The sequence below is a fragment of the Asparagus officinalis genome, chromosome 10 (assembly GCF_001876935.1).
Source record: "Asparagus officinalis chromosome 10, Aspof.V1, whole genome shotgun sequence".
NCBI lineage: Eukaryota > Viridiplantae > Streptophyta > Magnoliopsida > Asparagales > Asparagaceae > Asparagus > Asparagus officinalis.
In genome coordinates this window covers 47747118-47761203 of record NC_033803.1, presented here as the reverse complement: position 1 = coordinate 47761203, position 14086 = coordinate 47747118, and the positions used below count along the sequence as shown (strand labels likewise).

General features: G+C 38.4%; 2 protein-coding genes across 3 annotated transcripts; both read right to left on the bottom strand.

Moving 5' to 3' along the window:
* Positions 3816 to 6686, bottom strand: LOC109825039 (putative clathrin assembly protein At1g03050). Its single transcript, XM_020391728.1, has 2 exons — positions 5716 to 6686; positions 3816 to 5239 (listed from the first exon to the last, which is right to left on the bottom strand). The coding sequence occupies exons 1-2, from the start codon at positions 6563 to 6565 to the stop codon at positions 4146 to 4148; spliced, it is 1944 nt and encodes a 647-aa protein (XP_020247317.1). The 5' UTR covers positions 6566 to 6686; the 3' UTR covers positions 3816 to 4145.
* Positions 6764 to 10886, bottom strand: LOC109825040 (NAC domain-containing protein 53-like). Of its 2 annotated transcripts, none has more exons than XM_020391729.1 (6): positions 10639 to 10886; positions 9336 to 9829; positions 8585 to 8862; positions 7830 to 8249; positions 7316 to 7744; positions 6764 to 7233 (listed from the first exon to the last, which is right to left on the bottom strand). In XM_020391729.1, exons 2-6 carry the CDS (start codon positions 9493 to 9495, stop codon positions 7165 to 7167), a joined length of 1356 nt encoding a protein of 451 aa, XP_020247318.1. In that variant the 5' UTR covers positions 9496 to 9829; positions 10639 to 10886; the 3' UTR covers positions 6764 to 7164. The 2 variants fall into 2 exon arrangements, with proteins under 2 accessions (XP_020247318.1, XP_020247319.1); XM_020391730.1 differs by having other exon boundaries at positions 7376 to 7744.

The following is a 14086-nucleotide window of genomic DNA, read 5'->3' as shown; positions in this document are numbered from 1 at the left end:
CCTCTCATCCAAGTCTAGAGATCACCTTAACATACTATCAACGTTTACTTGCGAAGGAGCACCGTCCTCACCTCGCCATGAGCTAGAGATGACTGCGAGTTGGAAGCCATCAAGGGAACTTGGTAAAAGTGGTTGGAACGCCAAAGATTCAGAGAACAGAAATTTATATGGTTTTTTAAAAACTCGAAAAGCGCAAAGGCAAAGGAGCAAGGGGAAAGGCATTTTATAAAGCTGACAAACCTCCAATAGCTGACACGGATGGATCTGAACTGACAATGTCAGATCCCTAAAACTCTGCTATCATATCTCGATAACCGAAGCCCCCCTCCTAAAGACCAAGGCATGAAATCTTTACTGACGAGAATGCACTACCCATGCCCATCTGAATCCCCGAGGGATGGTGAAGATGAAGTGGTTCAATTTTCTCTTGAACTTGGCTTTCTAATTTGTGTGAAAGGGGCCAATGTTATACCTTGAAATCATGAATTTAATGAACCCCTAAGAACCGACCACGTGTCAAGAGTGTTAGGTCATATAATTGGAGACTCATCTCAGTATAACTGCAATTTGACTAAATTGTTCAATCCTTCTAATAATCCCAATCCGGATCATGTGGCATCCTCGAGCCAAACCCCATCAGAGAGCATATGTCACAAGTCAAGTGGGTGTCCGACCGCCTCGTTGAAGGCATCCACATGTAATACTGGACTAGGCATGATGATAACTTCTTGAGCATCGCCTATACTTTGCCACCCAGTCACCATCACAATAAATACATGTCAGATGAGATAATGACACCTCGGATGGCACACACCTAGTAGTTTTGTCACTATCACATTAAATGTAGCATGGGCGACTCTCACAATATTGCCCGATCAATCATTAACAAATGTAGAACACAAATAAAGTACCATTTCCACCAGTCGATTCGAGTTACCAATCTACTCTCGATGCCCCATATAAAACATAAGAGATCTTCACCATTCTTAGGCCTAAACTCTCTAAACCTTAGATCCAATCTAATCTTCTTTACATTGATTCGATGTCACTAGCTTGATCGTCGGAGAGCATATGCCGGAGTAAACCTCCTTTCAGAGCTTCTAATGTTTGCTATTTGTGCAGGGGTCTACCTTTTTCTATTTGATCAGACATCATAGAAGATCAAAGACCCCCTAATTCCTATTAGTCCCTACTTAATCCCGAGATTAACTTACTGACATGAACAAGCTCAAATGCAAAAATTACCTACTTCAATCTTGAAATTACAAAATACGTGTGTTTTTGCAAGTACTAGTCGTATCCATAGTTCCTTATAAATATATTCGAAAGCAATCTTTAATATAACTATAGATCTCTTCATATAATTTATGTCTCGTTGCCATCAGACCGATCATCTTTCCTCCAACAGACTTTAATTGGTTCGGTCAAAGAATCAAAGCAAGTCAGGTTTTAATAAAACTCGTAAGGTCCTATGCATTTTAGGTTACGCCACGATTTAACTAATGGTTAGTTGCACATAGATCCCATGTGCAATTGCTGTTTTGAATTTGCTACCCTCTATAGGTTCATTTTGGCGGAACCAACAGTGAAATTTTCTACTTTGACCTAAGATAGGCTCACTACTTTCACCCAAGGGCAATATTTGCAAAAATTAACCCACCGCAAGAGTAAAATAAATTTAACAATGGGGTCTATCTGCTAAAATGAATCTTAAAAAGCAGTCTTCACTCTTAACTGTATCAAGGGATGTCAAATGGGTGGTTTTGATTGGGTCTTGGTTAGGTCTTAAATGGGTAGGCACATTTATGACCACTTGACCATTTATGACTCATTTAGCATTTGCTAAATGGATCACTTCTTAACCACACATTTACTAAATGGGTGGTTCATGGGTGACTCAATAACCCATTTAGTTATGATTATGATGCTTCTATATATATGTAAGTTTCAGGGATCTACTTGCAAACTTTTAAGGGGTTTTCTGTAAACTTTCAGGGGGTTTTCTGTAAACTTTCAGGGGGTTTTTTGCAAACTTTCACGGGGTTTTCTGCAAACTTTCAGGGGGTTTTCTGCAAACTTTCAGGGGGTTTTCTGCAAACTTTCAGGCGGTTTTCTGTAAATTTTCAGGGGGGCTTCTGCAAATTTTCAGGGGGGGTTCTGCAAACTTTCAGGGGGTTTTCTGTAAACTTTTAGGGGCTTTTTTGTAAATTTTTAGGGGGTTTTCTGTAAACTTTCAGGGGTTTTCTGTAAATATTTCTTTCTCAGTTGAATCGACTACTTGGGAAAATCTCTTTTGTGGGGATTTGCCAACTGCAGATAAACATTATTAAGCTATCACATATGATTAACTCTTCAGCATTTAGCCTGTGGGTACAGATTGGACTATGATTTCATAATGTCACAGCATTTAGCCTGTGGGTACAGATTGGACTATGATTTCATAATGTCATATACTATGAGATTATGCATGCAAGTTCTCAAATTACTACATCAATCCCGACTATGATTTCATAATGTCATATACTATGAGATTATGCATGCAAGTTCTCAAATTACTACATCAATCCCATATGTTTACATATTGACAGCATATGGACAATAACTACCAAAAGGAATTCCTAGGATCACCTTTTGTATAATTTTATTAAACATAGCAGTTGCTTATCATTAATAGAATTAGTGGAAGTAAAGCAGAATACACGGAATGTAATTTTAGTGAACCTGTGAAGGTGAATAAGCGTATATTTATAGGGGACTACCAAAAGGAATTCCTTGAGGGTGTTTTTTACAATTTTTAAAAGTTTAAGGGTGTTATTTGCAAATTCGATATTTATAGGGGACTACCGAAATTTTTTAGATTTCATGTGTCATTTGCAAGTTTAGAAAATTCTAAGATTGTTTTGTAGTTTTGAACTCTTGAGCGTGCTTTTTGCAATTTTTAAACTTTGAGGGTGCTTTTTGTAAATTATAAATTTACAGGGGGCTGCTAGTAATTTTTGGATTTCATGTGTCATTTGTAGGTTTTGAAATTTTAGGATGGTTTTGTAATTCTAAACTATGGATGGTGTTTTTCTAAAAATTTAAAACTTTGAGGGTGTTAATTATAAATTTTAAATTTATAGGGGACATATTGAATTTTTTTAGATTTCATGTGTCATTTGCAAGTTTAGAAAATCCTAAGATTGTTTGGTAATTTTTAAGTCTTGAGGGTGTTTTTCTTATTTTCTACAACTTTTAAGGGTATTTTTTACAAATTATAAAATTTCAAGGGGCTGTTGCTAATTTTTGAATTTCATGTGTCATCTGTGAGGTTAGAAAATTTTGATAGGCTTTTTTATAATTTTTAACTCTTGAGGACGTTTTTATAATATTTTAAACTTTAAGGGTGTTTTTTGCAAATCTCAAAATTTAAGGGGTTGTTAGTCATTTTAAATGTTTTCTATAATTTTTAACTTTTAAAAACAAGGTTTGTAATTGTTGAAACGTTGAGGGCGTTTTTAAAACAATATTCATCTAAATGGGCAAATGGGTGGGTAATAATAACCCACCCATTTATCTTTAATAGAAACTATACCCACCCATTTATAGCCCATTTAATTAAATGAGTGGGTTTGGATGGTTTATTTGGCGGGTGGGTATGGGTGGACAATTGGTTTTGGGTCCATTTTGTCATCCCTAACTGCATCCAATGTTCAATAGAAGTTTGCGTGATAGCATTCTTTACCGAAAGATTCTGAAAGTAAACATGGTCAATTCGGTGGGCATTTATATGGGAATTAGCCGAGAACGGCCCCGAGATACAAAGCCCACCGAAAATGTGATCCATTTGCCACCGAAGTTAACGATACAACCAATATGTACAGTGTTTGGTGGTACAAAGAATAGCGCTGTATCACATATCGCAGGCAAATTCGAACGCTGCCAATATGAACCTCAGTACATATTGCATAGTGAAGGATGCAATCAATAACAAAGATCCACAATATATATAAGGTATAGCTTGAGTCTTATGTTAGACATATTTGCACTGGAGATTATTTACACTGGATGAGCACAAGCATGGACGATTGGCTTCACATTATTATCTTGGTTTTGCAATTATGCGCCCTTCTCACTGGAAACATTGCAGCAGATACACACGGTACTCAAAAACTCTGATAGTAACCACCACCAGGATACATGCCATAATGCTGCGTTTGCTGCAAGCTTACCTGTCCCTGCATCCCATTCGCAGCATACTGCTGCCACATCGCCTGCTCCTCCCATAGAAAACTCTGCTTCCTCTCCATCTCCGCCATCTGCACGTACGATGGGGCCGGTACTGATAGCGATGCTGTAAACGGGTCTCCGCCTGTAACCTCCCCTCCTCCGCTTGCTGTCGGAGGCGCTGGCAGTGCAAGCATCGGTGTGGCCTTCGGCAACGCGACACTGCTCGCACTCCCTGCGCCTTCCCAAAAGCCCATCATCGTCCTGTTAGGAGGCTGGCTGTACATTCCATCAAGCAACAGAAGGTCGAATCCGCCGCCGAGAACAGCTTTTTGGCCTGAGAGGTTGCTCGCTGACTGCACGAGCGCGGTCTCCCAATCCGCCGTGTCGTCGGTGAACGCTTCCCAAACAGGTGCCGATGTCGTCGGTGCTGTGTGTCCCTCGAACAATGCAAGTGCAAGGTCATCACCACGGTCTTCGACAGTCACAGCATCGTCTCTCATATTCAAGAAATCTACTTCTTCTTCAACCGTGACGATAGCTAGAGGTCCTGATACTTCTTCCTCCTCTGCCACAACTTCTTCTTGCTTCAGCTCCAGTTCGGGTTCGGGCTCTGGCAATGCCTTGACCGAAGACTGACGGGCGAGTTCTTCTGCTCTTCTTCGGGCTTCATCTTCCTCGTTAGTTAGCTGTTCCAAGTTCTTGAAAGGTTTCTTGCTGAGGTTGGATCGATCACGGAGGAACTCATCCATGACGTCAAGCTTCTTCTGGGTGATTTTCTCAATGTTGGGAAGCTCTGAGGAACGGGAGATTCCGGAGGACTTGCACCATGAATAGAAGCGGTCGAGCTCGTCAAATTGCTTGGAGAGACGGCTGAAGATTTCTTGGATTCGGACGCAATCACGGATCTCAAGTTCCATGAACCGGTCCAAGAAGATGTCAATTGCTTCTTGAAGGTCGTAGTACAGCTGGTAGCTCTCTCGTAGCAAGGGATGGAGGGCTACCGTTACAATGCGATTGTTCTTAGCGGAACCTACAAGTGTTTAGTTTACAGTCAGTCACAGAGGTAGATTAGAGACTCGGACTGCTTTCTATTTGTCAAAACTCAATCTATTTCTTCAGTTTCAATCTCAATATGTGATTCATTCTAAATCTATCATAATAGTCAAATTTTCGCTCAAAACAAATTATAACCATCATTTATAATCATCGACAAGTAAATAAGGCGAAGATATGATATGTATTAGGATCAGTTCGGCAAACTCCTCAAAATTAGACCAAGCAGGACTTTGATCCTCGCAACTCTTCTTTTTTAATAAAAAGGCGGATCAAAACAAGGTTATTCCCAAAATGGGACCAAAATCAATCTTGGTCTCATTTTGGAATGTTGCCAAACAGATGCTTAAATTTGGAGTAAGTCACAATCAAAACATGAACTGCAATTGAAGAGATGAACTATGTACTGCCATGAACAGTATCCAAAAATGCAGCAAAGGATTTGAAAATTACCGGTGGGTCTGCAAGCAAGAAATCGATCAAGCAGCTGCTGCAGATGATGAGTCCAGGTAAAGATCTTCTCCGTCCTCATATCTTTCAACTGCGTCTCGGGAATCTTGCGAACCGCCATCATGGCCTTCTCTATCTCCCTCCCCTCCTCATCCATGACCAAAGTCTCCCCATGCATTTCCTGACTCCTGCTCCTACTCCTCCCCCTCCCCCTCTTTCCATGCATCCTAAACTCCAGCATCTCATCCAAATACCTCCCATAGGTCCTCACAAATGCCGAGAAATCCCATGCGTCCAACCTCGACGTGTCCCTAAACTCTGACAGGTTCAGCATCCTCGTCCCTCGCCTCGTTGCGAAGAAGATCTCCTGCTCGTAGGCAGCATCGCCATCCCAGAGGAGGCGGTGGACGAGGATTAGGGTCTTGAGGGCAACTGTCCAGCTTCGGGTCCGGCTCAGGCGGCGGGAGAGAAAGCACACGCACTGGCTGATGTACCTGTGTGCGTAGCTCGTCAGGCTCAGGATTTGTTGTATGTGGCGCTCCTCAGCCGGGTACTCGTCGTGACGGGTGGCCTTGACGATGGCAACCTCGAGGTCGGAGATGGAGGAGCCTGTGTTGCTTACCTTGGCCAGGCCGATACTTGTTTGGTCCTTGACTGAGCCTATTGCCTTCTGGATTTTGCTTGGCGCCATTGTTTTCGTTGGAATGGGGGAGGAAAAGAGAGGGCAGGGGAGAGGTGTCCTTTTTTCCCCCTCCGCTCTCTGTTTCAGATTTTGTTGGAAGCGCAAAACCGTAGGAGGCAACGAAGGGGATTTGTGGTAGTCGACGTATGAGAGGATGAATCGGAATCTCATGATTAAGCATGATCCTAATTATAGAATCATGTGGTAAGTCATTGCAAAATTATATGGAATATGCAAAGTAAGAAGGTAAGGCTACGCACTGAGATGAAGAACAACAGTCTTAGATAGGCACGTAACATAAGATTTCTGCAACTGATAACTTATCAAATGAATCACAACAGAAAGCATGATCCTATGAGCCAAAGGGGTAAAAAAAGGCAAACAAACATTTTTATACTGATAAAATCAAAATCCAACCGGGTAGAACTTTGAAATTCAACATCAATTATCCGCATGAAGCTGACATAGGTTTACATATTATTCATAGTAAGCAGAAATAAAGTCCTAACTAGGTTAGATTTTTCCCTGACAACCAAATACAGGGAAAAATTCAGGTCCAGATGCTGATCTCAAGTCCGCATTATCATGCATCAAGTCAGAACGCTTCTTTCTTACCAACTTGCTCAGTAGAATCATGCAGAGATTTGCCTTCACCGTTTTTCCCTTCATGCAGATCGTGATCTCGACAACCAAATACAGGGGAAAATGCAAATCCAGACGCTGATCTCAAGTCCACATTTTCATGCATCCAATCAGAGCATTCTTACTTCCTAACTTCCTAAAGTAGAACCGTGCAGAGATTTTCCTTCACCATTTTCCCCTTCATGCAGATCATGATCCTATCGACAGAACAGAAAAGGCAGCTTAAAAATAGTGGAATCTCAAGGCATTATCAAAGTACACCTGATGTTTCAAAAATACCTCAGACATAGATAGAAAGTGGTCAGAGAAACAAAATCCTGTTTGCAGTGACTCACTCACCATATGAGTGCCAGTAACACTTTCAACGTAAGTGTCTGTAACACTTTCAACACAAGTGTTACCAGGAAAGTAGGAACTTGCATAATCGGCAAGTAGACTACGATGATTTCCCGGATGAACAAACTCAGCAGGATTCCCTTCTCCTGTAAAATTGAGATCAGTAATCTCCATATACTGCCAATCAACAAATTCTGCTAATGCATTATGCAATGTGTATTCACAGCCTGTAGCGTCAGAGTGCAGAATTCCATCAGTTGTTTCCGAAAATGACTGGACGGGGGGATCAGCGAGATCGTCATATACATTCTGAAAGGCAGTATCAGGTTCTGAAATGAACTCCTCAAGCAGAAATCCTGAATCTAACACATGCTGTAGAAGCAAATAAAGAATTATATAAATTACATTGTAAAAGGAAGTATAACAAAAACATTACAAGAAATAAACAAGAGTCTACCTCGCCTTTAGCAATTTCTGAATGAGTTGGAGAACTATTAAGATACGCTTCCACTTGTTCTAATAGGATTCCGTCATCACAAGAAGGGTTTGGCACATAAGAGGATTCACCAACTTCAGAGTTGTATTGCATATAAGAAGATTCTCCAACTCCTGAAGGTTCTGGAACATGGGATAGTTCTCCAACTTCAAATGTACTTATTATAGAGGAAGGCCACACAACTTCAGAAGAAGCAGATTGTTGAGGAACAGAGCAAAAAAGATGAGCATTCTCAGATGGAAAGATACTTGGAAAGGAACCAACATCCTCGGTATCCGTAACATCCTCCCAATCCTCCTCATTAAATGGTGCACCATATTGTTCCCCATTTCTTGGACCGGGACCACTTTTCTGAAATATCTTGCAGAGAACATAGGCATCCTGAAAACAAGAAAAAAAAATTAGCCCATATCACCAACACGGATTCAAATGTAAAACGTAGAAAAGAACAGAAATCCATATATTGCATCCCTCTCTGCTAGATTCATCAAAACAACGGATCTCCTTATGGTTATATATGATCACAACAAAAACTTCAGGAAGGACACATTTACTCAGTTACATAAAATATAGGATTACAGGAAATGGGGAGCTAAAGCTAAAATGGTTATTTCATCAAAAGCAACATTCACATAAGATAATGCAACAAAGAAACTGATCCTTAAATCATTCTAGCTTTAACATTTGAAATAAAGAAGTTCCCAAGACAGCATTACCTGTGTGTATCCAGCAGTAACCAATTCATTTGATTCGAGCCTGAATTCATACATGACCCAGTCAGTCCTAGAGCCATGTGGTGCCTTGCCTAAATGAAAAATAAGGGTCTTCTTCATCCCCACAGTTTGAGAGTTGTGAAAAATGGATCTGTCTTTTCCAGTTGTTTTCCAGTAACCAATATCAGTAGCACGGTTTGTTCTAGATCCCTGAGAATATTTCTTATCTCGAGGGCAAAAGAAGTACCATTCTAGATCTCTGCTTCGCAAGCAAGATTTACCTGTCGAGAAATGAAGAATTGAACAATGTCAGAAGAAAAGCTGCGAGAAAAACTTAAAACAGAGGAAATTTACATAATTATTACAAATAAAGGTGCTATCCGTTGGTCAACATGCAGTACATTGGCCGGCCGTGGGAAGGTGGTAGTATGGAAATGTCACATTATAGGACCAAAAGGTTAAACATAGGATTGTCGCTTAAAGGAGAATGATAGCAACCAGTCAGCAATGAAGTTCACTCTTTTAACTTTTTTAGGTTAAAGTTTCATCCATATCTTGACGAATGCGTGATAGGAAACTTCCAAATTTTGTTTTAAAAAGATAAATATACAGAACCAAAAGAATTTTCATTAACTAGTTACCTCAACTTTTTTTTTAAATACACATGCAAAAGAGAAACAGAAAATATAAAGGCAAGATGAACACTTACTAGGGTAGCAGCCAAAGTAAAGAGTAAATGGTAGAGTAAATTTACCAGGAAGATCCCAGGGAGCAAATTTGTACAGCTCAACCACTGAAATAGCCTCAAACCGGAAAGGCTTTCCCATTATTTTCCGCTTCAAGTAGTACCAAACCAGCTCAACATCAGTCGGATGGAAACGAAAACCAGGTGGCAGAGAAGTCTTAGCCATCATAATATGTCACAGAATCTTCTTCTCTACTACAAAGAAGTAGAGCTGGCTTGGCTCGACGACAACAAGGAGACCTTGAATTACAAGAAAATTTTCAAAACCTTCTAATTTCTACTGTTTTTTCTCTTTTTTTTTGTGAATGCTGGAAATAAAAACTACACAGAAATTGTGACCTACAGTCACAGCAGATTCTAATGTTTGTCAAGTCCAATCCCGAAACAAAGTTCGGCAAGAAAACCACAATCGGCTACGACATGTGCTCCAAAAGTCACGCCAAAGCAACCATGGAGGGAAATCCTTACTGGTCTCAAAAGACATCTGCAGCAGAAGCCGATTCCTGGGGGGAAAAGCCATTCTTTAGAGCAAGAATCAGAGAATTTATCCAAAATTTAACGTTAGTCACCAGGATCAAGTAAACAAAATAGAAAATCCTAAAAAGTGAAAATGCTATTAAACAAAGGTAGGGACAACTTAAGAAAAAAATTGTAGAAAAGGAACGTAAAGACAATTCAGTTCGGTGACGAATTTATATAAATTAAGGGATAGGAACAAGTCTTTATCAAGGATTTTGCATCGGTGAGGTGAAACCCTCCTCTTTTAAATCCCAAGTTTTTTAGTGAATAATACTGATTATCCATGATAGAACTATACTCAATTTCGCAGAATCCAAAGTTTGACAAGGATCGTTGAATGTAAAAAACAAAAATATGCAACCCCTAGATTACAACAGTTCATTAGGCGTATCTAGGATAGCGCCAATAAGCCAGTAAAAATTAATAAATTGGAAATAAATAACTAGCGTCAACCAATTCAACATGGAAAATATGAAGAGAAAAAAAAAACTACATCCAGTGTTATGATCCAACCCAAATCAAGAACCGCCAACAATTGATTCAGATCATAGAGAATAAACACAGCATTCACCTAAAGATCCAAACTTTTACTCTGTCCAATACAATTACAATCACAATAACTAAATAAACAAGAGAAAACAAAGATCTGAGCCAACAGCGATCAACCTAATCACAGAAACCCTAAAGAACTAAACTTTTTACCCTACTTCTAATCCAATCAAGAACAAATGAATCAGAAATCAATAAAAAAAAAGAACAATTAATTGAGAAAATTAGGGTTTTAAGAACTAACTCGATAGATCGGAGAGAGAATGGTATAAAGGATTTGATCGCGCCGCTCTTTCCCGGTTTCGTGTAGAGAAGAAAAGCGACGAAGAGGGGGTTGAGGGTTTTTAAGAACAGGACGAAGACCGCGTGATATTTTCTTTGCGGAAAAACACACGTAAAATGGAAGTCTGGGAATTTTGACTGTATGACTGCCTTGTGGGTCCCTAGTGAGTTGAGGGTGCGGGTGTAGGTTTTGTATGCTCTGATTAGTGTGGCCGTCGTCTAGCGTAACTTTGGCTTGCGTTTGGCAGACTGGAGAATAAAAGAGCGGAAAACGCTAGGTTTTTGTTTCCTTTTGTTTTGTTTACGGGTCGAGTTATAAAAAAAAAGTTTTTTTTATATGATATTAGTCCTCAACATCTTTCATATTTTGAAATCATTCCCCTAATTATTTATATTTTGAAATTAATCCCCCCAATCTTTATTAAATGTTTTGAAATTAGACCTCCAAATCTTCATATATCGAAATTAATCCCCAAAATAAGTATTTTGAAATTAGTCCCTCTAATTGGCGCCGGGTTAAAATATTTTGGGGGCTTAATGTCAAAATAATTAAGATATTTGGGGTACTAATTTCAAAATATGAAGATTTGAAGAATTAATTTCAAAAGTACTTAAGATTGATGAGATTAATGTAAAAATATGAAGATTTGAGGGATTAATCTCAAAATATGAAAGAAGTGCTTGACTAATATGGAAAAACCCCTTAAAAAAGATAAAGTTGATTCTAGAAGATTTAGAGAGATCTTTTTTTCTCGCTAATGCAAGAATAAAGAATTTATATAGATCCTGTTAGATATAGGTGTCCTGCAGGCAATAATTATATATTGTAACAGGATCTATATGAATATAACATCCTTGTTCAAAATGATAGTATGCTATTTTGGTCAGTATTTATCTGGTATTTTTTAAATACAGATATAGTCCTTAGAATGATACTAGACTATCAGACATTTCAGATATAATCGTAATGAAGAGATCTGATTTATCGTTAACGTATATTCTTAAATGTTCCTAGTCGATGAAGTGTTGAAATGGGACATTATCACTTTGGGAAGACTAGTGCATACTCTATTTCTCCTTTGGTATGAAGATGATCCATCTCTTGGATCATTGATGTGAGACATCATGATATAATATACATGTGACTCATTAGTGAATGAGTTGACTGAACGACTCACTGAGAACATCTAGTTGGTAATTATACTTAACTGTCAAATAGAAGTTCTCAAGTGATACAGTACATAAGTAGTCTCTTGACCTGAGGCATGAGTGTAATATCTTACATGTCAGTATAGGTGTACTTAGACTTTTACCTAACCACAGTTCTTAATGAGTTGTGCATAACGGCTCTTGTTGGGTATATCCCGAGACATAAGTAGATATTGAGATGCCAAGATGGGATTCGTCTCTCCCAGTATAAGGGCTTGATGTCATAAGATTGTTTGATATAACTATAGCCAGAATATCCTTGGCCGAGGTAAATAAGATAAACTGAGTGTCAGTTTGATCTTATAGGTTATGAGTTTAATATCAACAAACACTAATCGAGCTATTAAGGTTTGATAATTTTCCATACCCTAGGCTCGATAGTTTGACATGGTTTGACAAAGAGACCGGACTGTACAATATTATCACTGAGTGGTCCTGATAAAATTGTGTTAGTATCTTGCAGACATTTATCACAACTTATACCCAGGTAGTCTTCATGTGTAGCTAGCACCTCTGTTGTACTTGTGGATATCATCCACTACCGAGTTCTTAAGTTGGGCCCTAGAGTCACACCAAGCGCGTACTTGAATCCTATGAAACACAATTTATAGAGTGATGCGTATGATTGATACACATATATGATTTTACCGGATACACATAAACGGTTATGCATATCGGTAAAATCAGAATGTTATGTGCTTAGAAAATGAATTCCAGTATTTTTCCTATAAAATTAACTTTTAGTCAACTAGTTGACTTTTGGTCAACTCGTTGATTTTTTGGTCATATGATGACTTATTAATCAGTGATTGAAAAATTATGAAATACTGTATTTACGAAATACTGTATTGATGTTGTATTTTTATTTATGAAATACACACTTTATTATACCTTGATTAATGAGTCATGAGATGAGTCATTAAGGTGGTATGGTTTGGGAACATGGTTTTAGCACATAGTTTTGATTCTTCATGACTCTTTGCATGACTCATGAGATGATTCATTGCATGATTCATGAAAGGAATCATTACATTTATATGACTCATGGCATGACTCATGAGATGAGTCATGACATATTTCACTCTATATATATGAGCTCTCTTTCTTATGGAAAGGTTAATGAAAGATTGGCTAAGTGGTTTTTTCCATAAGAGAATAAAAGAGAGCTCTCCTCTTACTAAACTCTATCAATCTTTGAGCAAGAGAAAGTAGTAGGATTTTAAAGTACCCCGGTGTGGATATCTTACCTTGTGTCTCAAGAAGACTCCGATTTTATCAAGGTCACTTAAAGACTTGGAGATCCACTACGAGGAGATTTACTACTACAATGAGCAAGAGCTAGGGGTTATTCGATCTTACATCGAATCACGCTTCGAAAGTATAACTTTCTAACTCTTGTGTGCTCTCTTTAATATATGGATCATGTTAGATTTAATTAGGATGGTCCTATTTTGTATTTCATGCTCTCTACATGCTTAGTATAATTATACATATAGTCTTCCGTTGTGTAATTTGCATGTAATTAGCATGAATTTCCTTCATGGTATCAGAGCCATAGTTCCATCTAATTAAATCTTAACATGAATATCTAACTAATAGAGGTCTTTATACTTGCTTCTAATTACTAGTTAATTAAAAGATGTTTTAGTGAAACTAGTTAATTTAATCAAGTTGTTTTGTCATTAGTTATACTAGTTGTTGATTCAAAAATGTGATTTTTGGTTCATAAGTTTTTAGGAGTAAAAACACTTGTATAAATTACAAAACACTTTTTTACAACTAGCGTAGTTGTATGTTAGAAGCATGATAGTCCTATTTGAGTTAGGATAATCCCTATGTTATCTAGTTTTCCAATTTGTTGCATAACTAGATAGATGCATATTTCTTAATGTTGATTAAGTTATATGTTTTATATCATCTTGCGTGGATGCTATGTTTATGGATGATAGTGGACAACGATTCTCTTGTATTTATTGTATTAATGTAATATAGCTAGAAATGTAATATTATTTTTGACATCTTCCCTCCCCGAGCATGGGCTACACCTACGGGTTTAGGCACTTGCTCATCGATCATGGGCAACACCTACGGGTATAGGCCCTTGTTCGGGTGTGGGCGGGTATGGTTGTTTTGTTTAGTTAATTCATTTATGGTTTTTATTTTACATTTAATGCAATATTATTACCCATCCTACGAGATGG

Coding starts and splice junctions, on each gene's coding strand:
- LOC109825039 (XM_020391728.1), bottom strand. CDS start 6,565: ATGAGATTCCGATTCATCCTCTCATACGTCGACTACCACAAATCCCCT. Junction 5,240..5,715: donor TCTTGCTTGCAGACCCACCG/GTAATTTTCAAA, acceptor AAACACTTGTAG/GTTCCGCTAAGAACAATCGC.
- LOC109825040 (XM_020391729.1), bottom strand. CDS start 9,495: ATGATGGCTAAGACTTCTCTGCCACCTGGTTTTCGTTTCCATCCGACT. Junction 8,863..9,335: donor TGCTCCCTGGGATCTTCCTG/GTAAATTTACTC, acceptor ATTTCTCGACAG/GTAAATCTTGCTTGCGAAGC. Junction 8,250..8,584: donor TTACTGCTGGATACACACAG/GTAATGCTGTCT, acceptor TCTTGTTTTCAG/GATGCCTATGTTCTCTGCAA.